This window comes from Mus pahari, chromosome 5 (assembly GCF_900095145.1).
Source record: "Mus pahari chromosome 5, PAHARI_EIJ_v1.1, whole genome shotgun sequence".
Classification (NCBI taxonomy): Eukaryota; Metazoa; Chordata; class Mammalia; order Rodentia; family Muridae; genus Mus; species Mus pahari.
The window spans coordinates 45,910,573-45,930,340 of NC_034594.1; the positions used below are offsets into that span (position 1 = coordinate 45,910,573).

Here is a 19,768-nt window from a genome sequence, read left to right on the forward strand (position 1 = left end):
GACTATGAGATTTAATGACAGGTCAAAAAGGTTACCCATTCACTGATATGTATGATTTTAACTCACCTTGAATGCCAAAAGACACAAACCCTCTTTCCATGAAAGATGCTTAAGAATCTACATGTAGTTCTAGAAATAAGGGTCATCAAGGGAACATTCCAGAAAAAGGAACTTAAATCTTGGTTGTCAAAAATGCTAATTATATAACTTCTACTAGAAAATAGAATAAGTTAATGAATGAATGAATGAATGCAGGTTGGCCTCTCATCACTGCTCCCAAACTGTGACTCTATTCTACAGCAATCACAGGTTGAGAAGAGGTATGACATGGTTTTGTATTCTTGCAGCTAGAAGGTGACATATACATCCACGCACCATGCTGGACGCACGAGTAACAATACCTTCCTTTATGTGACACTGTGATTTGTAAAGAGGCACTTGCCTCTGCTGCCATAAAGAACCCATTTTCTTCTGCCATAAGTTCTCATTCGCAAGCACCGATTGCTACCTGAGAACTCCACACCGGCACCCTCCGAGCTCTCTTTCTGACCTTCCCCAAATCAAGTTTATCAGAGTGACTTCTATTTGTCTTCTGCCTTTCTAAGTTTGGGTGATGCCTCTCACTACTGTCCACTAGGTAGTCTTCTTGGCCCTGCTCTCCCAGTGAGCCTTAGGCAGTGTGTGCTCACTGGTTTTTCTACCTTTTTTCTTTATTGATTTTTGTTTTTACTCCTAAAGTTTGTTTCAGTGGGTTTTCTTTATAATAGTGAATAATACGTCTAACTCAAGGCATTTTCTGAGAGAGGAGAGCAAAGAGCACGACACAGAGAATTGGGTCCTGACTTGCTCCAGGGCGTACGGTGAGTGCATGCTCACCTGGTCCAAGCAGCATCCCCAGGACAGTGTCTTCAGGCTGTCACACTTGAAGGAGCACCCGGGCTACTGCACCTCTGCTGAGGTCAGATGACTGCAGGGAGTGTGACTCAGTGGGTGACAGACAGGAAGACAGTATCAGGATCTGCTCCCTAGCCAAGACAGCTTACAGTCTCACCTTAAGCATCCCTTACCTGCATCAGGTAGTAATAAATGCCCGCCAAGCCATGAGCAGCCCCCACGTAATATTCCTGGTACCACTCATACATCAGTGGAGACTTTGTTGCGAAGTTTCTCTTTCTAGATAGGTTTTCCCCAGAGGTTAAGATGGTTTCACAAATCTACAGGGAGAAAGCCAAGCAAAATGACAAGATGATTAGACGAGAAGTATCCTTGGAAGAGGCGAGGGACTTTTTGTTAAGAAGTACTGAATTAATGGAAGGGAGTCAGACACTATCTTCCACCAGGAAGGACACAGTTCCCTTCTGAGACGTGTGAATGCATGCTGTCTAGCAGACCGAGGCTGGGGAGGACCCCCAACTCTCTTTATTAGCACTTTAAGAATCCACACATCTTTTGATGAAAAGCACAAACTCCTCCTGTCACTGAAGGAGATACTTATGTCTGAGAGATGAGATCTGGCCTTCATCTCCCCCAGAAGGGCCTTTGAACCATCAAATAGAGCAGGATGGCCTTCTGACTCCCTTGGCTCCTGCCAGGGCTTCCCACAGTCTGAATGTGAGGCTGTGGCTCTCTGACTTGTGCCTCACCTAAAGAGGTCACACCCATGGTCTTCCTCCATGGGACATACTAAGTGACGAGACAAAGAGTCCGTCAGCAGCTGCCTAAGACACTCTCCTAAACCCACAGAGCTGCATTACCTGCTGAATATGGCTCTGAGGAATCTTCTCCTCTCCAAAGTTCTTATTGACAAAAAGCAGAGCAAAGATGTAGCCTATGCGGCCATAGAGCATTTCATTTGGTACGTGGGGATCAATCTTATTTAGGTGAATGAGCCTAGGAATAGAAACATGTGTCTACGATCACCTGACAGGTGATCATCAGACACTGGCATTATCAAGTGGTCCATTAAAAAAATATAAACACCAACACATAAGCATACATACCTAAAATCACAGTTAAAATTAGCCCCATATTGAATCCACAATGGAACTGGTCAAACACCAGGACAATGTACAAGTAAGACCTGGGTTCCCTGATTCTCCCTGGAGTCTCACATACATTGGCTCTAAGACTTGTACTTAAGCAGTGGGGATGGGGAAGCTAGTCAAGTGCTGCCTCACAGCATTTAGCCCAGCTAATCGATGATGCTCAGAGAGCTACTGGCTTTAAAGAAATGCTTGCTGCATCCTACTCACCTTCATTGCAGCCTGGTTGGCCGGCCACAAGGTAACACATGCAATCGGCCTATTTCTAGATCTATGCACATATAAGAACAAATACAGGTATATATAAATATGAATTTAACCTAGCACAGTACTGGGACACCTTTCAAGACCTATCGAGCATACATTCTTTGTAAGTGGCAAAACAATATCCTGTGGAACTGAACATTATAATTTATTAGGTTCTCATTGCTGTATACAGTGCAGCTTTTTCAAAGTTTCTATGGGTTCTGTTTCCAGTTGAGCAGCACAAAGTGGACTCTACACTTCTCTCTCCCATTAAACACAGCACCAACAACCTGGACAGTAGCTATTTGAGTACTTTGGAAAGGAAATGACAGCTAATAGTGGGGCAGAATCTGGTGTACTAAATTGGAGTTTTTTTTTCTTCCTCCAATATTCCGTTGGCCTGACCTCAGTACAGCCCAAAACACAGAAGTGAGTACCTGGGGGCTGACAATGCCCCCAGAAGAAGTTCTGTCTTAAGGATGAACAGGAAAGGAAGGTCTTAATAAAAAATATATATATAAAAAAAAGACTGAGTTCCCCCCTCCCCTTCTCCCCCCCTCCCTCTCCCTCTCCCTCTCCTCACAAGCCAGGGACTAGGCAGCAAAAGGCCCAAGCAGTAGTAGCAACTGCTACAGAACCCACAGGAGTCAGCTCTGTAAGGGAGACACTGGAGACCTTCCTCAGAGACTACAGGCACTGTCCACACTGTGGTTCCATGGAGCAGGTAAAACCCTGCTGCTTACCTAACTTCTGTGTCACTCAGCCCAGGCGCAGGCATGAAGGCACAGGGCAAAAACCATGTACAACTGGGCAACAGAACCCCAGGCAACCAGAAAGTGTGTGTGTGTGGGGGGAGCCCAGGGGAGGACACTTGAAAGAGGACACACAGACTAGGCAGCCACAACTCCGAGAATGAGTTTGTGTGAGTATTTGTTTTTGTTTTTGTTTTGTTTTGTTTTGGTTGGGGGGGTGTTCTTCCCGTTTTAGAATTTTTAATCACATGAAGTTTTGAACACGCACCTCAATTTTCTCTAAATCGTCTATGAACTTCAATGGGATTCCCACATAAGTTATTAAAACACTTCACATTTTGGTTAAAACTTGATAAAGTGATATTTAGTATAAAAACCCAAGGACTTTCTGGAAAATCAAATGTTCTCTGGTATTTTACAATATACTAAGCTCCAAGTCCCATTTCTAAGAATGAATTCTGACTATAAAATCCTGTTTGCTGTCAGGCTGAAAACTCACTTTTGGACCATCAGCATATGGCTGAACAGCATTGGCAGTGTTACAGCTCACACAGGATGGATGGATGGACAACATTGACAGTGTTACAGCTCACACAGGATGCATGGTTGTATTGGAATTGTAACTAGGAATTAATAGTCACAGTGACTCAACACTTTCTACCAAAATCCATACCAAGAACTGGTTAATATAAGCAGTAAGGAATTTCAGGAAAGGGCTTTCTTGGTGGAATGAGCGGACAGGATTGCAGGTGTGGACTGTGTTCCACCTTCCTTGGGCTTTCTGTAAGCTACAAGAGCAGGTTATGAAACTATCGTATGTGTGGTCTTATTTCTAGTAAATATTTGCCCATCTGGTAGAACTAGGCCATTGTCCACACTTTTATTTAAGACGCATAGCTAAGGTAGCATACAGCCATAACCCCTGCAGGCCAATGGTATTTACCCAGATTAAAACCACAAGAAACTCAGGCACACAAAACCATGGTAACTGTTCCAACAGGTCAGCTGTGCACCAGTGCATACAGAGGCTATAGTTAGGCAGAAGTGCGTTTGTGAGAAAGGAAATATTTCTCTCACATTCCTTTCTCTACCTCGGGTCTATCATCTACTGGGAAGGAGGCACACTTGGTGCCTAAAATGAAGAAGACCTGTTCCTGTAAGCAGAATGAGAGGACTCTGTGTTTAAAGTAGCTGATGGACATGCAACAAGGGCTGAGGAAAGGTATAAGGGACTCCTGATTTTAAAAATGAAACACATTTTAAAATTATATTTATTCTTTGTATTTTATATATAAGTGTTTCATTCAGTGATGCACTGCAGCACACCTGTGCCTGGTCCTGCAGTGGTCAGAAGGTATGGAATCCCCTGGAACTGGAGTCATGGAGGTTGTGAGTCACCATGTGGAGGCTGGGAATTGAACCTAGGTCCTGCAAGAGCAATCAGTGCTCTGCTGTTAATCCCTAGGCCCTCTCTCAACTTCTGGAATAAAGGGTATTTTATGGTTGCTTGCTCCTCTGTGGAAAAAAGAGGCTTACAGAAGAATGACATGCTACAAGTGACTGCTGCACCTCAATTAGCCAAGTATGTAAAGGCTAGCTTCCACCTTCTTCATTCCCCTTCATGATAGGAAACACAGTGGCAGTGAAACTTTGTCTCAGAGTCAGGGTCACCATGGCAGACACTTGTCTCCTTGTAATACTCTAAGTTTCCCTCATGCCTCCAGGCTGTGTGAGTGGCAGATTGTGGTATGGTCGTTTCTCAGCCTCCCTCCTGTCATCTATTGTTGCAGGGCTAGAATGGCCATAGTGTCTTAGGTGGGATGCTCAAGTGCCCATTCTGACTTACATCCTCAGCCTCCAATTATTCTTGTACTCAAAGACGTCACAAATGGCAGCATTTATTTTTATTTTTTATTTTTGTTTTTTGAGAAAGGGTTTCTCTGTGTAGTCCTAGTTGTTCTGGAACTTGCTCTGTAGACCAGGTTGGCCTCAAACTCATGGAGATCTGCCTGCCTCTGCCTCCCAAGTGCTAGGATTAAAGGTGTGTGCCACCACTGCTCAGCTAATAAATATACATTTTTTTTAAATAGTCAGGGTCAATCCTGGTGGTAACAAACTAAAATCAAAAAATGATGTAGCACTTTGGGGCTACTGAATCAGGTTAATACTGTAAATACTGGCATTGGTAAGGTTGTAAGGGATGTATATGTATATGTATGCACATATATTCATGTATATATTTTATTTAAAATATGTATTCTATAATTATATATAATGTCTTCTGTTTCTTGGAGGGTAAACTATTTCTAGAGGGATCTGTCTTACATGCCTTGTGATCTAACCATTTTGATCCAGTTGTTTTTTAGTATATGCCTATGCAGGTCTTTGAGGAATGCAAATGACTGGCTCAAGTCCTCTAAATCATTTTCCAGAATGATTCTACAAAGGGTGCTATAAAGATTTTTGTGCCTTGTTTTGCTACTACGACCTATGCTGATTAACCAGGTAGTTCAAGCCTCTTCATGGAATAAGAAGCGTCACAGAGGCTGAGCAAGCTGGAACACACTATATATACTGCTAGCACCTGGGAGGTGCAGGCAGGATCAGTTCCTGGTCGTTCTGGGCTACAGAAGTCTCTCCTTTTGAAACACATTTAGAGAAACAGAAGACTTCACACAGAAGAGCCCTCAAAGCTCAAAGATGCTTCTGAGAGGATCTGGAAGGGCAATTGACATGGCCCCAGGCAGAGAAACTTGGTCAGCCCTTCATTTTCAAAGAACTTAAAAACATTTGCTAAGAAAACCATACTTCTGTTTTTTCCCTTATGACATAACTTGTATCTAAATAACACTGGGGCTGAGAAAACAAATCTGTCCACTATATACAAGCTCAGCTACAGACCGGAACACTTGCCTCAAGGTCAGGTAAGAATTGTTAATCAAGTATTAATACAAATGCATCAATCCTACAGATTTTGGAAACAAAAATGAACTTGATTTACTTTTGCAAAGAAGCTGAAGGAACTATTTAAAAAGGAAGATTTTGGTGTCATTTCTGCCTTAGGAAATATAATTATGAACGATTACTGCATTCAGTTCAATGAGGAGCTTACCAAAACAGTTTAACTACAATATTTTCACCCACACTACCACTAGGTGGTGATATACAATTAACGTTTTAAAACCAAAGTCATTTGCACTAGGGCTGGTCATAGCAGAATATGGAATACAGTTTAAATGTTTATAGACACACGCTGTGCAGAGCCAGTATCTCCCAACAACAGAGTTTAGGCTAATAAGGGACATGGCATTTATTTTCTAGATCAGAATTCATCAGCATTTATTAGTGTTTCTGCTTACTAAAGGTGCTTACTCAGCCGTGCACTTCACATGCTACATTCTGGAGTTAAAATAACAAATGCATTTGAAAATCATAAAGGTTGTTTTGTATCCTTTTGGAAACTCTCAAACTGGAAGTGTATTCCTCGGCTTCATTTATCTGTTTAGGTGGGATATTAATAAAAACAAGTTGTTAGAAGAGAACGGTGCATCAGTGAATGTCACTAGAGGAAGAATAAAGACACGCAATGACCAGAGTGCCCTGCTAGGCACATACTGACACTTCCCCAGGGCATTAATGGAACCTTCTGTCTTGGATTATGTCCAAAGACTTACAAGGGGGAAGTCTTTTTCTAATTCATCTCAGTACAACACACATCTTTCTCTGTCCAAAAATCCACAGCTCCTCCTCCCCCTAATCACCAGCCTCCAAGTTCTGTTCTATCTGCCAGGCTGGTCACCTACTGTGGCAGACAGGTGATGACTTCTAAGTGCATTTAGACACCAAGAACTCTATGCAGACTAGACCTGGATTTACCAGTCAGCAGAGAAGCAGTGAGAGTTCTGTCATTCAAGCAGGCCACTCGTATTCACTGGTTCTCATTCATCCCTCCACCCCTTGTGGAAGTTAGAGACCTCTATCTTCCATTTGAGAAGTGTAAGTCCTATCCATTCTGAAAATGGTCTATCTACTGTTGGAAGTTAAAGATCCTCAGAGGCAAGGTTAGGAACTAAAATCTAAAGGAAACCGATTTCTTTGGATTCTGGTTTCTTTATTATTAATAAAAACACTTATTTTTTAATATTTAAGGCAAAGATCCACCAACGGACCCAGGAGCTCCAGCCAAGAGAGAGATGGCCGAGTTGAGATCACCTGGCTGGAGCAATGTGGTCCGTCCAGTTGCCAGTGGTAGTGTGGGAAGCGTGCAGGTTCTTTCTGTAATATTTTCCACAATAGATGGGGCCAATGTGGGGCATAAACCCATGACCCTGGGATTAAGAGTCCCATGCTCTACTGACTGAGCTAGCCAGACTCAAAGAAGCAGCTGAGCATCTTCCCCCCAGGCGAGGCTGTACTTTGTGCCTAGGTCGCCCCTGGGCAGAAAATCGCCAGTCTCTCCTGCAGACCTGTGCTGTTCTTGAGAGGACACAGTTTACAGGTTAGGACAGCTTAGTTCTGCTGAGACAGAGTAGGCTAGTCCTTAATATTCCTGCATCTCAAAGGTCTGTCGGACAATCCTGGGCCAGAAGGCTGACGAGAGATGGATGCTCCAACTTCCTGACTTACTGGACTGTATAGGTAAGCAGCTGTCTCTGCAATTTGTCTCAGTTCTGGAACCTGTGTTAGGCTTTCTATATCTTCAGATATGTTGGTCATTCTCAGATTTCTGACAGGGTTGAAAAACTACTTATAGTCTCATAGCCAACCCACGCTATTTACTTTGAGAGGAACAGATTTGAGAGCATAGTTTTCAGATGGCATTCTGTCTTAAAACAAGACATAAGTCAGGTGCAGAATTATAGTCTTTTAAGTTAGGGTAGAGGACAGTGTTTTGTTTTATTGACGAAAATGTTGGACTGGGCGTTAGGTCTATCTTATAACTTATAAGTTACAACATGGTAATAGTTGTGCTCAATTTATATTTTGAGAGAAAAGTTTTTTTTTTTTTTTAAATTTAATTAAACAGAAAGGCTGATAAGTCAAAGGATTTCCCTGTCCAATTACGTTAGTGAGGAGGAGCCCTGTGATTGGACAGGGAAAAGGGAGGCGGAGCTAAGGGTTGCAGAGGCAGCATCTCAAGAGGAGAGGAGAATGGAGGCCGATGTGAATCGGCGTGGCTTGAACCAGCCACAGGTAGTTATGGTATCATAAGGTTAGAATAATTGGGATAAAACTTTTATCATTATCAACTGGCTCTGAAATTATTGTATTGGCATCTTGTAAATGGAGAATTTATTGATACATAAATCTGATTGGTTAGTTATAAGCTTTAAGAGTTCTGATTCTATTAGGTAAATGGATGTTGTGATGGCTGACCGTGGGGTGGATGGACACTGTGTCCATCCACAACATGTTTGCTCTTTCAAACCTTATAAAAAAATATTCTGATTTTGAGAGTCTATTCCACCAAGAAAATGCTAGAAAGGTAAATGGGCGGTGTGGCCACTGGATACAACAAAGACACTGCTGAAGGAAAGGAGTGTGTGATCCCCAGAGGGTGAGCCAACAGGGCGACAGCTCATTAAGCAGCGGAGGAAGCAAGCACACTGACTCAATCTGACTTATAAAGCGAAACTAAAGGAACTTTTGCCACAAAGGAGGAGGAGATGCAGAAGGTTAAGCCAATACTGCAGTTCCAACAGCTCATAAAACAAAGACGCTAGGCGGCCAAAACTGGGACCGAAGTCCCTTTCACACATGTGACTGTAAGCACAACCATAACCATAACCCACACACACACACACACACACACACACACACACACACACACACACNCGCGCGCGCGCGCGAACACACACACACACACACACACACACACACACACACACACACACACTTCTTTTGTTTTGAGACGATCTTACTCTATAGACCAGTCTGGCCTAGAGCTTACTACATGGCCCAGGTTGGCCTTGACTTTATAGAAATCCTCCTCCCTCAACTTTACAAGTGTTAGGATCACAGATGGGAGCCACCATGCCTGATCTCACCTTCTATATTTTAACTGTACATAACAAGCTTGCTGGCCATAAATAAAATGTTCTTGAGGTGTCATAAAAATATTTAAAAATATGTACATTATAAAAGGTATTTATAACCAAGGTATCATATAAACAATAACTAAGTCTTAGCTTACTTTTTGGAGTATTTTAATTTTAATAAAGCAATCGTGGCCTCTGTTACCATTTCCCAGAGTGTTTCTTAGGACAGGTCCTTAGGATAAGAGGAGAAGGCCGACAAGACAAGAAAGAGAACATGGCTGTGGCCTAGGGTTGCAGGATTCCTCTATACATGCTCCTGATACTATGTGCAAACAGGGAGAGGCGTGCATGGCAATTTGTGTAACCAGTATCGAGCACAAACTCCAATCTGTTTCAACACCTTATTTCCACCAAATACCATTAAAATTCTTAACAAGGCAGGTTACTCCTCGGTCACTGTATTTCAGAGAAGATGACCTTGTGTGTGACATCCTGGAACCACTATAAGGTACCTGATAGTAATTCAGAGTGGGACTGAAGAATACTGTCTTAGAAATCTCAGATGCCAACTGGCTTTAATAAATAAGAAAGGTAGGTTCTGTGTTCCAGCCTTAAGCAAGCATCCAACAGTTCTGCACTGGCCAGTCATGTATCGGTAAACTGCAAGGGAAGAAACTTACTTTGCGTAGACTTTTAGAGAAATTATTGCTTTGTATCCTCTACCATCCTGGTCAAGCTTGGTGACAGTTTTTTAAAATTCATATTTTAATTGTATTTTTTGTACACCCATGAGTTGAATGAAGGTTCAAGAGCATGGGTTTGGGTGTCACAAATGCATGGGAATCTCATCAGTTGCTGTCCCTTACCCTCTGCAGCCACTGAGCACTGAGAAGATAGAAGATGATCAGGGGCTGCTGCAGCCTGTGACTCCTTCCCTCTCCATGAAAGGATGCTGGCAAGACTGATGTGCAGGTCTCTTGTAGGTAATCACAGCTGCTAGTCTCGAGTTCAAGGGAGCAAAGGCTATACCACACCCACAGGGCAGGATGCCACACCCACAGGGCAGGATTTCCCTAAACTCTCCCATTCTTTCTAGCTCTCTTGATATTCTCTGAGACTGGAGGGGTGACATGATGCCTTCTCAGGGCTAAATGCTTAACAGGAACTTATTTCCAATGCTTAGGTTAGTTTTAAGCCTCTATAGTAGCTGCCATCCAGTGCAGAAAGCAGCTTTTCTGACAAAAACTGACAATAGCACTGAGCTGTGGGCATCCACATAAATAATTAGGTGGTATTCTGACAGGAGCATCATGTCCTTTCAGCAGAACAACAGCAGTAGCTTCCCCAGCAGGGCACATGGCCTCTTCTGCCATAGGCTTCTGAGCAGGCTTGCAGTACCAGACGTAAAATCCCTGAGGAGTGGCCTCAAATCAGTAAGAAAGCAGTTGGTTACCCTATTATTATTCCCACCTGTACTGCACCAGTGGGCACATCCTGCTCTGAGGTCAGGAGTACAAACTATAGGGTTCATAGCTGCTTAATGTCATCCCCCACCCCAACAGCATCTTCCAGCACTATGAGGACTAGCCAGCATGCAGAAAGCTTGTGTAGCTTTATATTAAATCATTATTGGCCAAAGTTTTTTTTTTTCTATACATACTAGATAATGTGGCTTTTCATTTGAAGTTGGACTATATAATTTGTGGCTTCTGATAGATATAAGCACAGTTATATTAAAAATGTCAATGCAGGAGTTTATTATATTGATTCACAAAATGTTATAGGTACAACAAAAGATTCTTTCACTTCCTTTCTGTGGTTATAATTTCCAGTAGGAAAAAAAAAATTATAATGAGAAAGTACTAGTTTATGGGACAAAATCTGGGGGAGAATGAGAACTTCTGTATGTATGCATACATATGCAAGTTATACATCCACCAAGCAACACAGGAATGAATAATTCCTCCTTTGTAGCATAAGCACAACTTGAACAGCACAAAGAGCCTACTGGTGAACTAAACACACAGCCCAGAATTTTTGTTAGGCATCCATGAGACTGGTTCTAGCACCCCAAAGATACCAAAAGATAATGACAATCACATCCATCATGTAAAATGGGTGATTAATATGAAACCACAGATATCTTCACTTATGCTTTGAAGCAGGTTATACCTAAAGTGCTCTGTAAACAGGGCGTGGTGGTGCACGCCTTTAATCCCAGCACTTGGGAGGCAGAGGCAGGTGGATTTCTGAGTTTGAGGCCAGCCTGGTCTACAAAGTGAGTTCCAGGACAGCCAAGGCTNTACAGAGAAATCCTGACTGGAAAAACCCAAATAAATAAATAAATAAATAAATAAAATAAAAAATAAAAAAATAAAAAAAGTGCTCTGTAAATATAGTCACACTGTTTAGGGAATAGCACAAACTTTTTGCCCAACACTTTTGTGTTATTGCTGATTGAGTCTCTGGATGAAAACCCATGGGTATGGAAGGACACTATATATTAATGAAGGAATTCCTCAACTAAATAAATTGATAACTATGCATTTCTAGCAGCAATTATAGGAAAGAAGAATGAGAATATAAAACCATAGGAGACTCTGGGACAATCATGTTAGAAATGCAACTCCACCTGCTGACACAGGTTCTCAGTGAGGACTCTGAATGAGCTTCTGTGGGGCTGCATGCCAGTCCAACTTCTTAGGAGATCAAAAGAGTGCTCAATAACTTACAAAGCGGGATTTCAGGTGTGCCCCTAACCCAGCTAGAATAACAGCCTCACATTAGTTTTTGGTCCCTGGTTTACAAGGAGACACTTCCTTTCCAAATGTGGATTCTGGGAAGCACCATGAATTAATCATGCCATGATAAAGGCTTAGATCCCAGGGAATTGATATTTAATCTGGACCACACCAGTGTGGTCTACTGTGTACTAAGATAAGGATTACAAGGCTATTCCTTAACTGTAAGAGGAACATGAGAACTGACCAAAAGCAGGGGAATGATTTACCTACTGAGAGAAAAGCAAACTCAGTCGAAAGCTCTTGTGTTAACATAATGCAGAATCCTAACGATGTCTAGGCAATGATCCTCATAAGCAAACATGGTTACCGTGTGATGCAATCCTCTGCCTGCTTCTCACTGTTCATCTTGTGGTACAGCACAGCAGCCACAGCCAGGGGACCTGCATCGCCACACAGGAAGGTGATGGAACGCCTGCTCAGACAGTTTAGGCTTTGCTTTACGTAGCTGTGAGCCATCTGTAGATAGGCTGGGTCCCCAAACACATTGTGGAGGTGCAGGTAAAGCACAGCAATGCCTGGAATGTAAGCAGAAAGGGCATGAGGATGAGGACAGGCAACTAGCTGTCATTTGGGTGTCTTATCTGCTCATCTGGGCTGAGGTTCATGAGCTGTGTGACACCACCTGCAAGTCCCAGTGACTTTTCTTCTAGCCTCAGCTCTAAGAATAAGGCAGAGGGAATCTTTACTTTTCCTTGTATTTCTCACTGTTAAAACTCTGTAAGTAGTAAAGACTTTTGAAGACTTAGCCAAGGCAGAAAGACAGACACACTGGCTATAACTAATGTGTTTTTGGCCGATGGCTGTTCTGTTAATTAATAATGAACAATGAATAATTATCTTTGTGACATAAAGCAATTCAGATGAAAAAGCTAACTTCTCCTTCAACAAAAGGTAAACTTTTTTGTTCATGAGAGGCTAGTTTGTGTCACCGAGTCCTAGACTCTGGTGTCCTGTCAAGGACACCCCCTCTCCCAATGCACTATTTTAGAGACTAACATAAGAGCTGCCAATGACTTTCCTGTGGTCCCCACTCACCTTGCAGCTTGTCCTCCCCTAAAGCCTAGGGAGTAACTGAGGCAGTGTGTGCAAATCCATAATACAAATGCCTCTCATAGGGGACAGTGCTCTCCCTCTGAAGCCAGCTCAGTGAGAAGCAGTCAGAGATGTGGAGAAGTCTGTCTGCCTAAAGCATTTCCAGAAACACTTTTTCCTGTAAAGAACATTTTCCATCTCATTTACCATTTTTAGGAGACACAGAGCCTATGTTTAAATCTAAATTAATAGAGCCAATCTCTTCATGGATTTCAACGCAGTAAAAATGCAGTCTGCAGAATTACTTCTCACTGTACTGAGGACAATTTTAAATTCAGATACTTTTCTCATTTTGCATGGGTAATCTCCAAAGCTTTGTGTTATAGACAATTCAATTTCACATGTATATTAAGGCCAAGTTTTCATTTCCTGCCAAAGTTAATAACCTTGTCTGCTCTTTCAAAGCATCGTGGTGTCAGTAATTCCAGAAGTTGATGAGCAGATGTAAGGACGCGCAAGGTTTGTAGACAAGTGTACAGAGCCATGTGTGTGGAGGGGGAAGAAAGCCCTCCTTTTCACAAATGATCAACATCAAGAGCTTCTCCCAGAATTACCTCCCTAATGGGCTTCATCGCCACCCACATCACGTACCTGCCGGTAATCCACTTAAACTGCTGCCCTTCCACTTCCCTCCCGTTCCCATTGCCGCTGCAACCCCCCTAATTAAGTGATGTTAGCACCAAAGCCAGATAATGACACGATTCGTATCTGGAAAAACAGAATGTGATTAATTACAAGTCCAGTGATGCTTTCCCTTTTGGACCCCTGTCTCTCATGATCAACGATTCCTTTTGTCTTAAGCAGTTAACAAAAACCTCACAATTATAAGACCTCACACATTCCTAGTGAAAACTGTAGAATCTTTTGGTTGGTTCTTTTCTGATGAGCACAGAGCTATGTCTTGAGCTTCCTGGAGTCCATAGGCCCAGGTCCCATTTCCCTCTTCCTCCTGTTCTGGGCCTTGATGCCATATTTTGATTAGGTGTGATTTCTTCCTGCACAAAGCACCCATGGTTAGAAAGGGCTTTAAGTGCCTTAATGTTGCTGCCAATATACTTGGACCTACTTACAATCCAGCTCGGGTCAGGAAAATAGACAAAACACTTAGGTCAGACAGATTTCATTTCTCACCAACATGTTTAAATTCAGTAATAGAAAAAGTGGGGCTTAAAGTCCTGAGTCCAATTCTCGGACCTCTCCAACCCCGATAATGCACACATACCTTCCTCTTTGCACAGATATCAAAGACTCAAAGATATCCGGGAAGGTAGACGCCAAGATGCAGCCTGCAGTCCTGCTGATAAGCAGTCAGGCCTGGCCTCGGCTGCACATTGGAAATCTTAGAACACTGAAAGGCTGCACAGACAAACTGGGCTCCTTCTTCTGCCTACTCCTTTAATGACGTCATCTCCTGTTTGACTCCCTAGCTCCCAGTTTCTAAGGGAAAGCCAATAGGACACTGGTGATGATCAGAGATGGTAGTCTAGTTCCCTGAGAGCTAACTTACAGCCATGCCAGACCCTGGGCTGTCTACTAACACAAGAGAGGGTGCTTCATAAGATCCACTGCTATTTAAGTGTACTGCCACATGCTGTTAGGACCAGTCCTAGAGAACAAAGCTCTCTGTAAAGCTAGAGAGGTAGTAGCAAAGCTCAGGTTTAGTCAGTTGATGGTGGTGGTTTAGTCAGTTGATGGTGGTGGTTTCAGGAGAGCGAAAACTACTCTCAACAATAAAAGAACTTCTGGGGGAATCACCATCCCTAACCTCAAGCTCCATTACAGAGCAATACTGATAAAAAATAGCATGGTATTGATACAGAGACAGGCAGGAAGATCAATGGAATAGAACTGAAGACCTAGAAATGAACCCACACACTTTTGGTCTCTTGATTTTTGACAAAGGAGCTAAAACCATCCAGTGGAAAAAAGCATTTTCAACAAATGGTGCTGATTCAACTGGAGGTCAGCATGTAGAAGGATGCAAATTGATCCATTCTTATCTCCTTGTACAAAGGTCAAGTCGGAGTGGATCCAGGACCTCCACATAAAACCAGAGACACTGAAATTTTTACAGGAGAAAGTGGGGAAGAGTCTTGAACACATGGGCACAGGGGAAAAAAATTCCTGAACAGAACACCAATGCTTAAGCTCTAAGATCAAGAATCGAAAAATGGGACTTCATAAAATTGCAAAACTCTGTAAGGCAAAGGACACTGTCAATAGGACAAAAAGGCCACCAACAGATTGGGAAGAGATCTTTACCAGTCCTATATCTGTTAGAGGGCTAATATACAATATATAAAAAGAACTCAAGAAGTTAGACTCCAGAGAACCAAATAACCCTATTAAAAAATGGGGTACAGAGCTAAACAAAGTATTTTCAACTGAGGAATATTGAATGGCCGAGAAGCACCTAAAGAAATGTTCAACATCCTTAGTCATCAGGGAAATGCAAATCAAAGTGTATCGTTTTGAGCAAAGAACAACATAATGGTATTTTTAAAAAAACATCACTATCGCTGCCCTGTTGGGGTTGGAACAGTGGGCACCGGAGGATAGTCAGAGGGTGCAACAAGAGCAGGAGTGAGAACAGGGCAGCAGAGACCCCGTGGCAATGAACCTGCCTGGGGTAACCCAGCACAACGTGGTGGTGGATGGGTGACAGGCACACACCCTGCTGGCTCCTCCATGTCCCAGGTCCACAGCTCTGTGGGCACCAGCAGCATGGCACATAGGCAACCACCAGGTTCTCAGGGGCAGACCACCATCGTGTCCACAAAAGAGACCCATCTTTAAATACACTGCTAGTCTTTAAAAGGCACTAAATTTCAGGAGGAAAATGCTCATGTGCTAACACAGCTGAGCAAGGGGCTCGGTCAGTAACTGATGTTCAGAGTGGTGTCTGTCAGAATTTAAACCTATCATAGAACACACAACTTCTTTAAAATAAGACAGCAGCCATTTGTAATTAAGTGTTCTTTGGTTTATGCCTGAACTTTGCACCCTATTTGCTAAGCAAGGTCTACAAAAACAGAGATGCTTCCTTTTCCTAATGTTTAATTTTCTGTACCATACTAGGAGATATTTAAGTATTATTTAAGTTTTGATTATATTTAATTGGAAAAATAAGTTTCTTGTACCTTTTTTATTTTAGAAATATTTTGTTTAAAAATATAAAAGCCTTCTTTTCATGAACCCAGATAAATTTTGACATTTTCATGAAACACAAAACATAAGTCTTAACATTTTTTCTTTTAAAAATCACGTTTTTTTTTTTTTTTTTCTCAGAGTGTGTGTGTATGCCATGGCATATATGTGGAGCCAGAGGGTGACTTGTGGCATCTGTTCTTTCTTGCTAATCCAGAGTGGGTCCAGGTGATGGCAGTCAGGCTCTGAGGCCTGGGAGTAAGCACCTTCACTCACTGTGCCATCTCACAGGCCAACATTAACACTGGCATCTAAGGTAAGTAGTACCAATTTCTTACCATGGTGGTTCTACCCCAGAACTAGTGTCGTTAAGTAAGATCTTTGGCTAGTAATATTTTTCAGCTTTGCTCATATAAGCTAAAACATGTGAATGTCTTAAAGGAGAATGTAATCCAAGAGAAGGGCATACTCAGAGAAGTGGAAAAAGCAAGATGTAATTAGACACATTTATTTATAAATCCTACAGTCAGAAAATGTGATCAGTAAGCATTTGGGGAAACATCTTAGTTTTGTGTAACTGAAGTTGGCAATTATTCCCAGTGTGGATCAAGAACAGTGGAGAATACTGGAGAGTTACCTTTCCTTCCAACAAGGCAAAGCAAATGGACTTGCTACACTCTTTGTGGTCTGGGAGGCCAGAGAAACGCAGCATGTGACATTAGCGCTTCAGAAACCTGTTCTCTCAGCCTTGTCTGCAGCATCTGATGCCAGTCTCTGCTCTCAACTACAGACACACTCATTAAACACGAAACAAACTTTCAGTTACATCCCCACACTCAAAATGTTCAACAACTTTATTGGGCCAGTGGCTGCCGCAGTGGCAGCAGCGTTCCTCTGTATAAGGAGCTGAGCAAGTCCGAGGCTGCCTCAAACTCACCGTATAAACGTGGATTTGACTGTTTATTTACTTTAAGAACAAAGACAAGACAAGAAAACACTGTGAGGCCAAAAAAGCTTCTTTTGCAGGCACCCAACCCAGGCCTGTTCTGCAGTTTCTCTCTAGAGCCCCGGGGAGAGAGGGCAACTGTCCAGGGACACTTCTAAATCTGCAATCTCCTTACTCAGCTACTGATCCATCCGCAGCCCTGCTGTAAGGACAGCCAGCTGGGGAAGTAATTAATACTAAGTCCCTCATTTCTGAGGGATCATTAGTTCTATTCTTCTGGACCAATCAATCAGGACCTCACTGTGCCTCAAATGTATACGGAGGTGATCAAATCTCCAGACACATGGGCCTTCCAAATGTGTCTGTAACGCTCGAGAGTACTTCGTTTATTCAGTAATGGGTCAGCAGTGGTACCTTTGTCAGAGGGTGTCAGCTCCCTGCAGGCTAGGGGTTCTCAAAGATACAGAGGCTATGGCAGTGTCACATTACAAATGTAGATCGTTAGGGAGTCACCAGAGGTGGCCCACAAGCACCCTGGAGTTTAGAATGTCAGAATCACTAAAGTAGAGGGCAGGGGAGGGAGAATTGCAACCTAAGTGAAGACTGCTGCTGCTTTCCTGAGACTTTAAAAGCTCAGTATCAATTACTACACTTTCTTCCTTTCAGATCTGGGGAATGTCCGTGAAAGTCCCCGAACTCACATTACCCATGCCCATCCACCCTTCTGCATCAAGTTGGTGCTTTCTACTATAATCGCAGAACTGTTCCTCAGTCTTATGTGTCAATGACTGGACATGCACATACGTTTCATCCATAGAACTGATGCCATCAGGGCAGCAGTTTCTTCCTTTACAGTGCACAGCTCAACCCACCCAGCCTAAGTTTCAATCCAGCCCTCATGGTGGTATCTGCTCAGCTATGAGCTCACAGCAGTCTACTGTGGACTGCTGACTGCACAAGTCCCTCACAGCTTCTCACAGGCAATCCGGGAGGAAAGCAGGCCCGATTCTTCACTTTCCATTTACTATAACCCCAAACAAAGAGGTTCAAAGAGCCCTTCAGACATACGTCCCTTTTCTTTTAGTGATTTCCACAGCTGCCATGCAATTGTGGAGCCAGGATTGAAGAACAAAGGAAGCATCACATGTTCTTCCTTTCCATCAGTGTCCAGCAGCCCTCTGCTTTGTAACGGTCAAATACAGAAGCCCTGTCAGCCTTTGACTGGACCGACACAGCGTTTGCTACGTAAGTTAAAGTAGTAAGAATGTGGGCTCTTCACCATGGGGTCTAGGACTACCTCTGCCCTTCCTAGCTGTGCAAGCATAACCGTCGCGCAGTCTCCCTAAGGCTGAACACTCTTATAAAACCAGGAGCAACAGGAGCTTTCATAGAGAATCGCTGAGTTGCATGCCTCACAGGGAACATTCCTGGCCCATGCTGACTTAAGTGTTCAACCGTTAGGCAGTGCACCTCTTTGGATGTTAACTTGCTTTAATCCATCTCTGATCACTCATCTAAAGGGGCAGAGTGCAGAGGGACCACACGCTCCCTCTTCCCACATGTCTGCATCTCACCTCCTGTCATGATTGGTGAGAACAGAGAAGCTGCCTGGCCTTTCATTAGCCTCCTGGAGCTCTCTACCCTCATCTGTTCACTCCTTCCTGTAAGTAGGCATGCTCACCCAGGACTATCAGAGGCTCCATGAGTCTAGGGAGAAGTGCAGATCATGGGGTAAGAGAATCCAAGGCCCAGTTTTACCAGTTATGGAGAAGATATGGTAAAACCTGTCGGCTAATTCCTGAATTCCAACTGGACCAGACTGGAGCTGTGATGAACTGAATCATATCTTAACAGACATGAGCTCAACTGCATTTTCATTCTTTTTCCCCTTGCACCTAGTTTTAAGGAATCCTTTCAAGTTAAATAGGTAATGGCAAAGAGCAATAATGAAGACAACTACTTCTATTAAACACTGACTATGGATATGACATTCTGCTGAGTAGAAGTTATCTGGAATGGGAACGCCAAGTCCAGCTGCAGCCTTTTGGTGTTCTCTGTAAAGGCCAATGCTTAGGTCAGTCTGATTTCCTTTCTACTATTTCTTCTCTGTGTGTGTGTGTGTGCGTGTGCACACACACGCGTGCACACATGCATGCATGCCATAAAGTCAGGACTTCTTAAGTGAACCCATAACTACTCTAGTTACCCAGACTGCTTTGGAGATCTTGTGTATACATTCGGAATGCTGGAATTATAGGCAGCTACCACACAAGCTCAGAATCTACATGGGTGCTAGGGATCTGAACTCTGCTTCTCATCTTTGTATGGCAAGTACTTTACCCAACTGAGCTATTTCCTCAGTTTCCCTCCTACCATTTGTTCTTGGTTGCTTTCAGACACTGCCTTCTGCTCTCTGTGCTTCATCTAAGCACACTCAGGGAATCTAAACTCCACACTTTAGTAACACAGCCTAAAGTATAATGACATCAAGGCCATATGCTTTGATGTCAGAAAGAGAGCAGACAGAGCTGCTGGCATAGTTCTCCCATGGATGGGAAGAAGGGCTCTATGGAACCCACTGTCCTCATCCAAGCAGGGCTCTATGGAACCCACTGTCCTCATCCAAGCAGGGCGCTATGGAACCCACTGTCCGCATCCAAGCAGGGCTCTATGGAACCCACTGTCCGCATCCAAGCAGGGC

General features: G+C 43.1%; 1 protein-coding gene across 1 annotated transcript in view; it reads right to left on the reverse strand.

Moving 5' to 3' along the window:
- Positions 1 to 19,768, reverse strand: part of Lancl1 (LanC like 1) — a 40,123-nt gene that overhangs the window by 7,517 nt on the left and 12,838 nt on the right. The window contains exons 3-5 of the mRNA XM_029539022.1: positions 12,190 to 12,397; positions 1,755 to 1,890; positions 1,068 to 1,214 (exon numbers count right to left, since the gene is read on the reverse strand). Of these exons, the coding sequence (XP_029394882.1) occupies positions 1,068 to 1,214; positions 1,755 to 1,890; positions 12,190 to 12,397 (491 nt within the window). The remainder of the gene's footprint in view (positions 1 to 1,067; positions 1,215 to 1,754; positions 1,891 to 12,189; positions 12,398 to 19,768) is intronic.